The following is an 11,868-nucleotide window of genomic DNA, read 5'->3' on the forward strand; positions in this document are numbered from 1 at the left end:
CGGTGGCCCATGCCTGTAATCACAGCACTTTGGAAGGCCGAGGCGGGTGGATCACCTGAAGTCGGGAGTTTAGACCTGCCTGACCAACATGGTGAAACTCCATCTCTCCTAAAAATACAAAAATTAGCCAGACGTGGTGGCATGCGCCTGTAATCCCACCTACTCAGGAGGCTGAGGCAGGAGAATTGCTAGAACCTGGGAGGTGGAGGTTGCAGTGAGCCAAGATTGTGCCATCACACTCCAGCCCAGGGGACAGGGAGAGAAAAAAAAATGCAAACACAGGAATCAGGCATGGAGGGGACAGGTGAGATCCAGGTTTCATGTGAGAAAGATATAGCCTGGGCACAATTCAGTTTGTGCTCCAGCAATGAAAAAAGGAGTAAGAGAGCACACTTCACTTGTAATCATCCTAAGGGAAGAAGTAAATCAAAGAACTTCCCCTACTAGGAGTGTGACTGTTAGAGGCAGAGGTATCTGGAAGGATGTGGAAACTGTGCAATCATCTATTTGTACAACCCTTTTCTCAAGCCAAGGATATAAGCCTGGGAGACACCTATGTTGGAGTACAGAATAAACCATTTGGTGGATTTTTCTTTTTCTTTTTTTTTTGGCTGTGGTCAGTTCTGTTACCAAGGACATTATTTAAATTCACTATATTCAAATCTATGTAGAAATTAGTAATAGAAAATGAGCAAAGGATTTCAAATAAGGCAGCGATGAATCTGCCTATCTGCAGCACAGCACAGTAGTTAAGAGCATCAACCAGGATTGGAGTCTTGGCTCTAGCACTTAATAGCTGTGTAATCATGGGTAAATCACTTAGCATCAACCCTTCTGCCCCTCCTTATCTTTTAAATTGGGGTAAGAACACCCACATCATTGATGGTTGTGTAACTATGTAAATTAAAAATCATTCAACTGAACACTTAAAACAGCTGAATTTTATGGTATGTAAATTCTACTTTTATAAAGCTTTTAAAAAATGAGTACCCACATCATAGAAATGATGTGAAAATTAAAATATAAACTGGCACTGTGCCTGTCATGTAGTAAACACTCAGTAAATATTAGTGACTAATATTAGTGTAACAAAGACAAGATCAAAGAACCATGAAGAGATATAAAGTTAAATTTTTAAAGATTTAAGGAATTACTGGGCTGGCTGAAACTTCAGGGATCATTTAGTTCAACTCCTCCATTTTACAGATGAGAAAATTGGAGACCAGCAGGTGAAGTGCCTTATTCAAGGTCTAGCAGCACTAAGACCAGATCCCAGGCCTGTGGGATCCCCATTATTAGTGCAATTCCCGCTAACACCACTGCCTCAGAAACATAGACTCATGAAAAATGGAAGCTGTGTTTTCCTTAAAAAAGAAATAAGATATAGGAGAACACGAAAAACAAGCAGAGATGGTGAAGGAGGAATTTTAAAGCCAGGCATGGTAGCTCACACCTGCAATCCCAATACTTTGAGAAGCTGAAGCAAAAAGATTGCTGGAGCCCAGGAGTTCAAGACCAGCCTGGGCAACACAGCAAGACCTTAGCTCTATTTTTTAAAAGTTATTTTAGAAAAAAGAATTTCAAGGCCAAGGGGCAAAACCAAGAAGAGGCTACCACATCCCAACTTAGCCAGTGCCTCCAGTGGGGTCCAGGTCATGAGAACTCAAGTGCTTTGGCAAGGCCAGACCCTGGTTTGTTATCAGATGAACTGGCTCATCACTGTAGCCAGGTGCCTTGTGGAGGTGAAGCCACAGTCCTCTCTGCTACTTCCTGTCACAGTATCTGTCAGCAGCAGTAGGGGCTGGAGCCAACAATGAATGCAGCAGAATTCTTGGGAGCAGTCAGTCTGAGCACCCCTGAAGTTTGGACAGCTCCTGAAGAGCTGCTTCTGCCCATGCTGAGTAGTCAGACTTCAATTGTTTATCCCCTGGTGTTGCCTAATCAGCCCCTCTGGATGCTAAGGCCTTCACTTACAATCCTGTTGTAAATTGCCTGTCAGTTCCTCCATCATGGCAGCCTCTTCAGATGAATAAGGAAGCCTAACAGATGTGAAATGACCCCAAACTTCCTGCTTCTTGTCATTAATGCTGCCATCTTCTAACTTGACAGCAGGGCTTAAAGATTTGGAAACTAATAAAAGCTTACTAAATTATTCCAATGCTAAACAGTAGACAGGAGAATAAGGTGTGTCTTATAAGTTATGACTTTCTAGTATTTCAGGGGGTAACATTCAATGAGTCTACTCTGTCATTCTTAGGAGGTGGTAGAATCCTGTTCTCACAATTTTGCTGAAGAGTAATTTAGGATGGCTGGTACTGACCCTTAATGTTATGTGATCCACTGGGGGAGGAGAAAGGAAGGGAAGGGAAGGACAGAGGGGAAATTAAGGCCTGAAATAGCTTTTATAATTTAACTCAGTACATTGAAACTTCTGAATGACTAATTCATAAAAGTGCCTCACTAGTGCCTGCAGTCCTAGCTACTTGGAAGGCTGAGGCAGGAGGACTCCTTGAGCCCAGGAGTTCAAGGAAGCAGTGAGTTATGACTGCGCCACTGCATTTCAGCCTGCGTAACAGAGCAAGACCCCGTCTTAAAAAAAAAAAAAAAATTACCTCATCTTCTTCAACCGTTTAAATAATCAGTGAAAGGACAGAGGAGATTCTGTCCATTCATTTGATTTGAATATGTGGGGTGCATATTATGAACAAATGAATAAGTAGGACTTTAGTTTTTCCACCAAAAGCTTTCCTATTTTGCAGATTACTCCATACAGTGAACGCTTTGATGTCGGAGGAGGTGAGAGCTCCGACTAAAAGTTTTCTGACACTCTTGGCACTCATAAGGCTTCTCTCCAGTGTGAATTCTCTGATGTATGATAAGTTGGGAATGCTGGCTAAATGTTTTCTCACACTCACTACATTCATAAGGTTTCTCTCCAATATGAATTTTCTGGTGGAGAAGCAGCTCAGAATTATCCCAAAAAGTTCTTGCACATTCATTACATTGATGGGGTTTCTCTCCAGTATGAATTCTCTGGTGGACAATAAGGTGAGAGGTCCGCCTGAAAGCCTTTCCACACTCAAAGCATTCATAGGGCTTCTCTCCAGTGTGAATTCTCTCATGTCTAAGAAGCTCTGAGTTCCCCCTGAAGGCCTTCCCACATTCCTTACATACATAGGGCTTCTCACCAGTATGAATTCTAATATGTCTAACAATCTCTGAATTCTGGCCAAAAGTTTTCCCACATTCATTACATTCATAGGGTTTGTCCCCTGTATGAATTCTCTGATGCCGGATAAGCTCAGAACTCTGACCAAAGCCTTTCCCACACTCATTACACAGATATGGTTTTTCTCCAGTATGAATTTTCTGGTGTCTAATAAGGCCTGAGCTATGCTTGAAGGCTTTGCCACACTCATTGCATTCATGGTATCTTTCTTCGGTATGAATTCTCTGATGCTGAATAAGCTGTGAACTAACCCTAAAGGTCTTCCCACATTCATTACATTCATATGGTTTCTCTCCAGTATGGATTCTCTGGTGTAGAATAAGGGCTGAATTTTGACTGAAGGCTTTACCACATTCTTCACATTTATAGGGCCTCTCTCCAGTATGAATTCTATGATGGTGGATAAGATGTGAACTCTGAATAAATGCCTTTCCACATTCATTACAAGCAAAGGGTTTTTCTCCAGCATGAATTCTCAGGTGCCGTCGAAGGCTTGAATTAGTTCCAAATGTCTTTCCGCATTCTTTGCATTCAAAAGGTTTTTCTCCACTGTGAACTCTCATATGCTGGATGAGATGTGAGTTCTGGTTAAAGGCTTTCCCACATTCTTTACATGTATGAGGCTTTTCTCCCACAGAATTTCTCTGTGTTTTGTTAGGTTCTAAAATCTCTATGAAGTTTTGGCCAGAGGTAGCAAATGCACTCACTCCCTCTGTTATAGTATCTCCCTGATGTGTCACCAGATTTGGGCTGGGACTGCAGCCTGTCTTACCCTCATTATTCTCCCGGTCTTTCTCACTTGAGGGTGATTTTTTAAAAATCATCAACCCTGATGTAAAGTCTCTCTCCTGAGGAGACATCTGCTCCATAATCTCTTCCATGGACTCTCTCGAATGTCTCTCCGACATGTCTTCTTCATATCCTGCTCCAAACTCATGACCTTGGTAAACCACTCTTGGAAATTTTTCTAATATTGACCCATGTGGCTCAGATTCTTCAGAAATTTCTTCCTTGGGAATCACCTCCTTGTTCTCAGTCCCCATATCACAATCTGAAATGAGAGTAAGTATGTGAAGGGACCGTATCACATTTAAATGAAGCTAACACTAGAGGAGAACAGAGCTTTGATGCGGTTCTCATAGCACTCGAAAACAGCCTTGGTCAGGGTAGCGGGGTGGCTGAGGCAGGAGGATTGCTTGAGCCTGGGCACATCAAGGCTGCAATAAGCTGAAATGCACCACTGCACTCCAGCCTGGGTGACAGAGCAAGACCCTGTCTCAAAACAAAAACAAACAAAAAACAAAACAAAACAAAAACAGTCTTGGTGTCTGGCAAAATGACAGAATGCTGCCAAAGAGAAAATAAAGATTTAGGATTATGGTGGACATGCTAAACAGTGGGGCTGACTAAAAGGAGTGAGAAAAGATTTAAAGAGAAAGTAAGAAATGGATGATAAAGAGATGCTGATAAAAAGATCCATACTATTAATGGTGAGTTGGGTTAGAGCCTGAAGGTAATAAAGAAAACATCTAGGGAAAATGGTGGCCCCATATTAATAGATAGGTATATGATAAATGTTGAAAGAAGGGACAAAAATGACAAGGCAAGGCCAGACATGGTGGTTCACGCCTGTAATCCTAGCACTTTGGGAGGCTGAGGTGGGCAGACCACTTGAGCTCAGGAGTTCGAGACCAATCTGGGCAACATGGTAAAACCCTGTCTACTAAAAATACGAAAATTAGCTGTGCCTGGTGGCATATACTTGTAGTCCCAGCTTCTTGCAGGGGGCTGAGACAGGACAATCGCTTGAACCAGGAAGGGGGAGGTTGCAGTGAGTCGAAATTCCACCACTGCACTCCAGCCTGGGTGACAGAGTAAGACCCAGTCTCAAAAAAAAAAAAAAGACAAGTTAATAGAAATAACTTTTGGGTGTATGGGGGAAGTAACTGCAAAATGAGTAACAAGTGAACCATTCTCAGTTCTGTTCTCTGGTACTTATCAGCTCTATAGAGCAGGAGATGAGACTTATATGGCTTACCCATTCAAAAGGGTAATGTGTCTTAGCTATAACTAGCACAGAAGAACCACCTATGTTACCCAGGCTGTAGTCTCAGCTACTGGGGAGACTGAGGTAGGAGGGTCACTTGAGCCCAGGAGGGCAAGGGCAGTGAGCCAGGATTGTGCCACTGCACTCCAGCCTGGGCAATAAGGCAAGAGACCTTATTTCTTAGGAGAGAGACAGAAAAAAAAAAGTACCTTTTTAAAACTTTTATGAAGATTTTTAGTTGTGGCAAAAATTTTAGTTGTCTACCCCAAGATCTATTTTCCTCCATTGCCTTTTAACAGAATAATAAATTTATGTAGTGTGGCAATTAGTCTAGTTAAAAAAAAAAATACATTCCCCAGCTTTTTAATTTTAGCAGTTGGGATTGGCCACATGATCATATTCTAGCCAATAAGACACTGAAATGCAAATGAAAGCACATGAGACTACTAGGAAATCTCCTAAAGGATGAGGGGATACATTTCTTCCATACTGTCTTCCATGCTGTTCCCAGAGCATGATGTGATAGCTAGACACCATCTTGAACCATGAGTATAATGGCATACCCTAGGACTGAGGATCAGAACTGGAAGGAACCTGGGTCCCTGATGACTCCGTGGCACTGCCATACCTTTCCTGGAATGCCAGCAGCTGGGCTTCATTTATTTAAAAGAGAAATAAGCTTTTGCCTTGCTTAAGCCATTGGGGTTTTTGTTGTTGTTATTTTACGAGGTTATACCTATTCCTAATATAATTGCCCTAGGGATTTAGCTATATCCACCACAGACAAGGGGTCCAAATGCCAGGAGAGTAAGCCTGACCTTTGTTCAGATGGTAAGCAACCTGGAACTAATATTAAAGTGGCCTTTTGCTGAGGGCAGCGTATTTGTGCATTACAGTAAATCTGAGGAATATAATCCTCCCATCAGTAAAAGTGTTCACTGTGGAAGGCAATTCTCAAGGGGACATGGACATGTGTGCAACTTCATCCTTCAGACAATGCAGGCTATGGGATGGTTTTTAAACCAAGGAGTAACATGGTCCCTGCGCAGATCAGTATTACATGCAGATGCATACTCATGACCATTTAGTGGCTGAAGTAGAAAGCAGTAGGCCTGAACACAGGAAGATCAGCTGGGAGGCTGATACAGTCATAAAGGCAAAAGGTGATGTGATCTAACTAGAGCACTAGTAGCAGTGGGGAAGAAGAGATAGACTGGAAAAATACTGAAGAGGTCAAATTCTGCAAGACTTCCTGTGTGACTGGATATAGGTGTAAGTGGGGAGAAGTCAAAGATGGTGTCCAGATCTCACTCAATTTGAGAGACAGTAATTAGATGGATGGTGGTGCTACGACATTGAGAATACTGGAGGAGGAGTTAGTAGGGCAATAAAGATGATGAACGAGCTCTGTTTTGGACAAAATGAATTTCAAGATATCCATAGAGAGGTGTCAAAGAATCAGGCAAAATATGTTGGTCTAAAGCTTAGTCAGGACTAGAGATATAGACTTGAGAGTAGTCAGCATGAGTATAGTGTGACAGCTATCAGAAACTGCAAGCAGAAACCTAGGAGTTAAAGCTAACAGTCACAAGTACTCCAGTTATCTTCCATTTTCCCCTCTAGATCTTCTTTACACCTTTCTCCCTGTCCTCTTTGCCCCAGAAGCCTAACCTGTATGGAACACATCAGCAGGCCCTCTGGCTTCCAGCTGTGTTCCATCAATGAGGAGCCCCAGCAGGGGTCTGGAAGCAGGGAGGAAAGGGCGGGGTGGGAGAAAGGGGTCTGGGTATTTATTCTTCTGGTTCCTACCAGTGAGGTCACCTTGGGCTGGTGTTGTCCCTCACCTGAGGTCCTACTCCTCTCAAGTCTATCCTACTCAATAGTCTCACTGTCTGGGTTCCAGTAACCTCTGCTCCCTCCTGTCTCTTCAGGCTCAGGGCTAGTGACTATTATTGCCAGCCCAGGGTTCTTCAATACCCTGCTCACACCTAGGTCATTTCTAATTAACGTCTTTGCACATAAACCCTCCTCAAATTGTTGAATTTTGAAAGAGCTGTTTCCTGTTCAGACCCTGCTAATAAAGGGGTGAGTAGAGAAAGAGAATTAGCCAAGAAGATAAATAATGGTAGTGGAGCTGAAAAACTGGAACACTGTATCACAGAAGTCACTTAGGCAATGGCAGAGGGAATTAAAAAATATCAAATGAAGGCTAGGCATGGTGGTTCATGCCTTTAATGCCAGCACTTTGGGAGGAGTAGGCGGGAGGATCACTTGAGGCCAGGAGTTTGAAACCAGCCTGGAAAACATAGCAAGACCCCATCTCTACAAATTAAAAATTTAAAAATTAGCTAGGCATAGTGGCATATACCTATAGTCCCAGCTACTTGGGAAGCTGATGTGGGAAGATCACTTGAGCCTGGAAGGTAGAGGATGCAGTAAGCTATGACTGAGCCACTGTACTCCAGCCTGGGCAACAGAGTGAGACTCTGTCTCAAAAAAAAAAAAAAAAAAAAAAGTCAAATGCAGTTGAGAGATTCAGTAGGATAAGAATTGGAAAATGTCTTCTGGGACAATAGACAGTCACATATGAACTGTAAGCACAGATTCAGTGGAATGACAGAAGCGGAAGCCAGGTGGTCGTGGACTAAGTAATGCATTTGCTGCTTCATAAAAAAAAAAAAAGTGGATGAAAGGAGAAGACCAAGACGGACAGTGCTATAGATCAAGGCTTTTCTCTGATGGAAGAGATAGGAACATGTTTACATTAGAAGGAATAGTTCTAGCAGAGAGATGGGTTAAGAGCGAAGAAAAGATGAGATTACTAAACAAACAAAGACCCTGAGCAGCAGTGGAGGCTGGAGTCGTGTGGTAAGGGAAGGGAAAAGGTGGAGATTTGGTGGGTGACTTTGGACTGCCCTTTTCTCTGCCCAGCCTCCCATTATCCACAGGATGTTGGTTATTAGGTTACTAATACCAACAGACCTGGGCATCTCTAGTCATTCATCAGAGCAGCCCTAGTAATGTCCCCTCCCCAGACACCTGAAAGGAACCTGATCTACTGGAATGCTGAAGTCTCTGAAGCTCTTTGTGCTACACCTGAAAATGAGATGGAACTTTCTTCAACCTTCCCCAAGCATCTTCTCTAATTTTCTCATGAAGAGAGGGCATCTAAAAACTGTACTTCTCCTTTCTGTTGAAATCTTTGAAAATTATAGTAATGTATATCTATACAACTGTAAGAAGCTACTGTAGAGAATTTGGCCATCTTCTTCCTCTATGGTGCCATCTGAGTTGGGAAGTACAGTCTTAAATAAATTTATCTCTAATCCCTACCCAAGAGCAAGTTCTATAAGCTGGCATTTCAGTCTCCAGTTGCTTCCAACTCCTTCTCTGGCCTTTCTTCATGCCTCTGGTCATCTTCATGCTTCCTATAGTTGCTTCTTTTCCATCATCTAGTTCTTTACAAAATCAGCATTCATAGAACCGACATGTGTACCACAACAAATGGAAATCACTTTTTTTTTTTGAGATGGAGTTTCTCTCTTGTTGCCCAGGCTGGAGTACAAAGGCGCAATCTTGGCTCACTGCAACCTCCACCTCCCGGGTTCAAGCTATTCTCCTGCCTCAGCCTCCAGAGCAGCTGGGATTACAGCCTCCCAAGTAGCATGTGCCACTACGTCCAGCTAATTTTGTATTTTTAGTAGAGATGGGGTTTCTCCATGTTGGTCAGGATGGTCTCAAACTCCCGACCTCAGGTGATCCACCTGCCTCGGCCTCCCAAAGTGCTGGGATTACAGGTATGAGCCACCTCGCCCGGCCCTCCAACTAAATTTTACCTGCTCTGACCATTCTTTTACTTTCCATTCTGCCAGTAACACAATATCAATGTCATTTCTTAAATATTGCTTTATGGGTATCTTCTCAATTACAAATCAAAGCCAATCTTCATTTTGTTGATTTTTCCAAAGGCACAGCCATACATTAGGCCTCAGACTCATACGGAAATACTCCACTTCTCATAGCCTAAATTCAAATTCTCAAATACAATTTTCCATCTTTCTGTTTCTCACTTCCTCACTTTTCTAAATCTGAAATTAAATGTTTCTGAAGAGAGGTAAGATAGAAGCGCTACTGAAGGAACAGAGGTTAACCATTGGTCCTCAGTTTGGGGATGACAGGCAGACCTCTATTGGGTCTCTACAGCTCAGAATAGGATCCTCAACTTGGCAGACCTGAATTTGCCCAAACAGCATAAATCTACATTTATAGCAATTTCTTGTGATAACAATATCACAATTTTTTGAACTTACCTGTCAAAACATCACTCTGTGATTTATAGTAAAAAATTACTACATAATCTGTCAGCTGGCTGAAAACCTGATTACGTCGTTTAAAAATTTTGTCAGGGCTGGGCACACCTATAATCCCAGCACTCTGAGAGGCTAAGGTGGGCACATCACTTCAGCCCAGGAGTTTAAGACCAGCCTGGCCAACATGGCGAAACCTGTCTCTACAAAAATTACAAAAAATTAGCCAGGTATGGTGGTACATGTCTATAGTCCCAAGCTACGTAGGTAGCTGAGTTGGGAGGATCACCTGAGGCTGGGAGATCAAGGCTGCAGTGAGCTGTGATCGCACCATTGCACTCCAGCCTGGGTAACAGAATAAGAGACCCTGTCTCAAAAAATAAAGTGAAATTTTGTTCAAAGCAAAGACTAGGACTTGTATTATAAAAGGTCCACAAAACTCACTTCTTCAACACATTGACTGTGGCATTCTAGAGGATCTTCCACCCCAGAGTGATGCACCATAGTAACATTAAGGAGATGGATGAGTGGTGTCTTGATTTTATTTATTTTATCTTTTTTTTTTTTTTTTTTTGAGACGGAGTCTTACTCTGTCACCCAGGCTGGAGTGTAGTGGCGCAATCTCCACTCACTGCAACTTCCACCTCTTGGTTTGAAGAAATTCTCCTGCCTTAGCCTCCCAAGTAGCTGGGATTGCAGGCACCTGCCACCATACCTGGCTAATTTTTGTATTTTTAGTAGAGGCAGGGTTTCACCATGTTGGCCAGGCTGGTCTCAAACTCCTGATCTCAAATGATGCACCCACCTCAGCCTCCCAAAGTGCTGGGATTACAGGCATAGGCCACTGTGCCCAGCCAGTGTCTTTTTTTATAAAGGAAGAAAAGAACAATTGTAAAAAAAAAAAAAAAAAAAAAAAATGTGAGAAAAGAGAAACCTACAGGCTACAGGCCCATTTTTTTTTTTTTTTTTGAGACAGAGTCTCACTCTGTCACCCAGGCTGGAGTACAAACGCATGATCTTGGCTCACTGCAACCTCCGCCTCCCAAGTTCAAGCAATTCCTTGCCTCAGCCTCCCGAGTAGATGGGATTACAGGCACCTACCACCACGCCTGGCTAATTTTTTGTATTATTAGTAGAGACGGGGTTTTACCATGTTGGCCGGGCTGGTCTCAAACTCCTGATCTCAAATGATCCACCCACCTTAGCCTCGCAAAGTACTGGAATTACAGGCGTAAGCCACCACACCCGGTCTTTTTTTTTTTTAGACGATGTTTTGCTCTTGTTGCCCAGGCTGGAATGCAGTGGCGTGATCTTGGCTCACCACAACTTTCATCTCCCAGGTTCAAGTCGTTCTCCTGCCTCAGCTTCCCAAGTAGCTGGGACTAGAGATGCATGCCACCATGCCCAGCTAATTTTTGTATTTTTAGTAGAGATGGGATTCTACTATGTTGGCCAGGCTGGTGTCAAACTCCTGACTTTGTGATCTGCCTGCCTCAGCCTCCCAAAGTGCTGGGATTACAGGTATGAGCCACCATGCCCAGCCAATAGGCCTATTCTTAAGCAAATCAGTCATAGGCAAGGATATAAAATAAAGTCAAAGATCTAGAAGTTGATTTCCATTCAACAATCTATGTGCCCAAAGATGTTATAGAAAGTGTCTCTGCAATCCCCTCCTATATTTCCATTTGAAGACTACTGCACTATAGCATTCTGGGCAGAAAGTGGGCAAGCAAGAGGCCAGGAAGTATAGGGTGAGTAAGAAAAGAAATAGAAAAAACATTTGAATTTCAATGTAGAATGCACAAGGTTGGGATAAATATAGAAGAAGGGAAGATGAGCAGGGAAGCACTGACATTTTGATGGGGGAAGTAATAAGCTCTTACTATGTGCAAAGCAATTTACAGACATGAACCCTCACCACCTCCTGATGAAACAAGCATACTGGAGAGTTCAGAGTTAAGAGGAGCCAATCACTATGCTCTCCTGACTTCCTTCAGTGACAGTGCTGGCAGCCTGAGAATCCAGGGAGGTGTGTGGTGGAAGACTGAGGAGGTGAGGCCTAGGGAGGTTAGTCAGAATGGAGTTAAGATGACTGAGTGACATAGGGATGCAAATGAAGGGGGACAGGGAGGAGTGAGATGCTAACAGATGGAGGTTTCAGAGAGGGTGAAGGATGTGATGAGCACATTCTTTGTGCTCCAAGGGAAGGTAACCAAGGGAAGGTTTATGAGAAACTGGGATGAGGTTTTATTTTGAAATGTCAAAAATTTAAATACCGGCCAGGC

The 11,868-nt window shown here is 43.0% G+C and overlaps 1 protein-coding gene across 1 annotated transcript in view; it reads right to left on the reverse strand.

Annotated features, from left to right (window-relative positions):
- Window positions 1-564: 564 nt before the first annotated feature.
- The window catches only part of ZFP3 (ZFP3 zinc finger protein), a 19,448-nt gene continuing 8,144 nt past the window's right edge, over window positions 565-11,868 (reverse strand). The window contains exon 2 of the mRNA XM_032268852.1: window positions 565-4,280. Coding sequence (XP_032124743.1) covers window positions 2,761-4,272 — 1,512 coding nt within the window. The 5' untranslated portion in view covers window positions 4,273-4,280 and the 3' untranslated portion in view covers window positions 565-2,760. The remainder of the gene's footprint in view (window positions 4,281-11,868) is intronic.

This window comes from Sapajus apella, unplaced genomic scaffold (genome assembly GCF_009761245.1).
Source record: "Sapajus apella isolate SASKATOON/1434 unplaced genomic scaffold, GSC_monkey_1.0 scaffold186, whole genome shotgun sequence".
Lineage (NCBI taxonomy): Eukaryota > Metazoa > Chordata > Mammalia > Primates > Cebidae > Sapajus > Sapajus apella.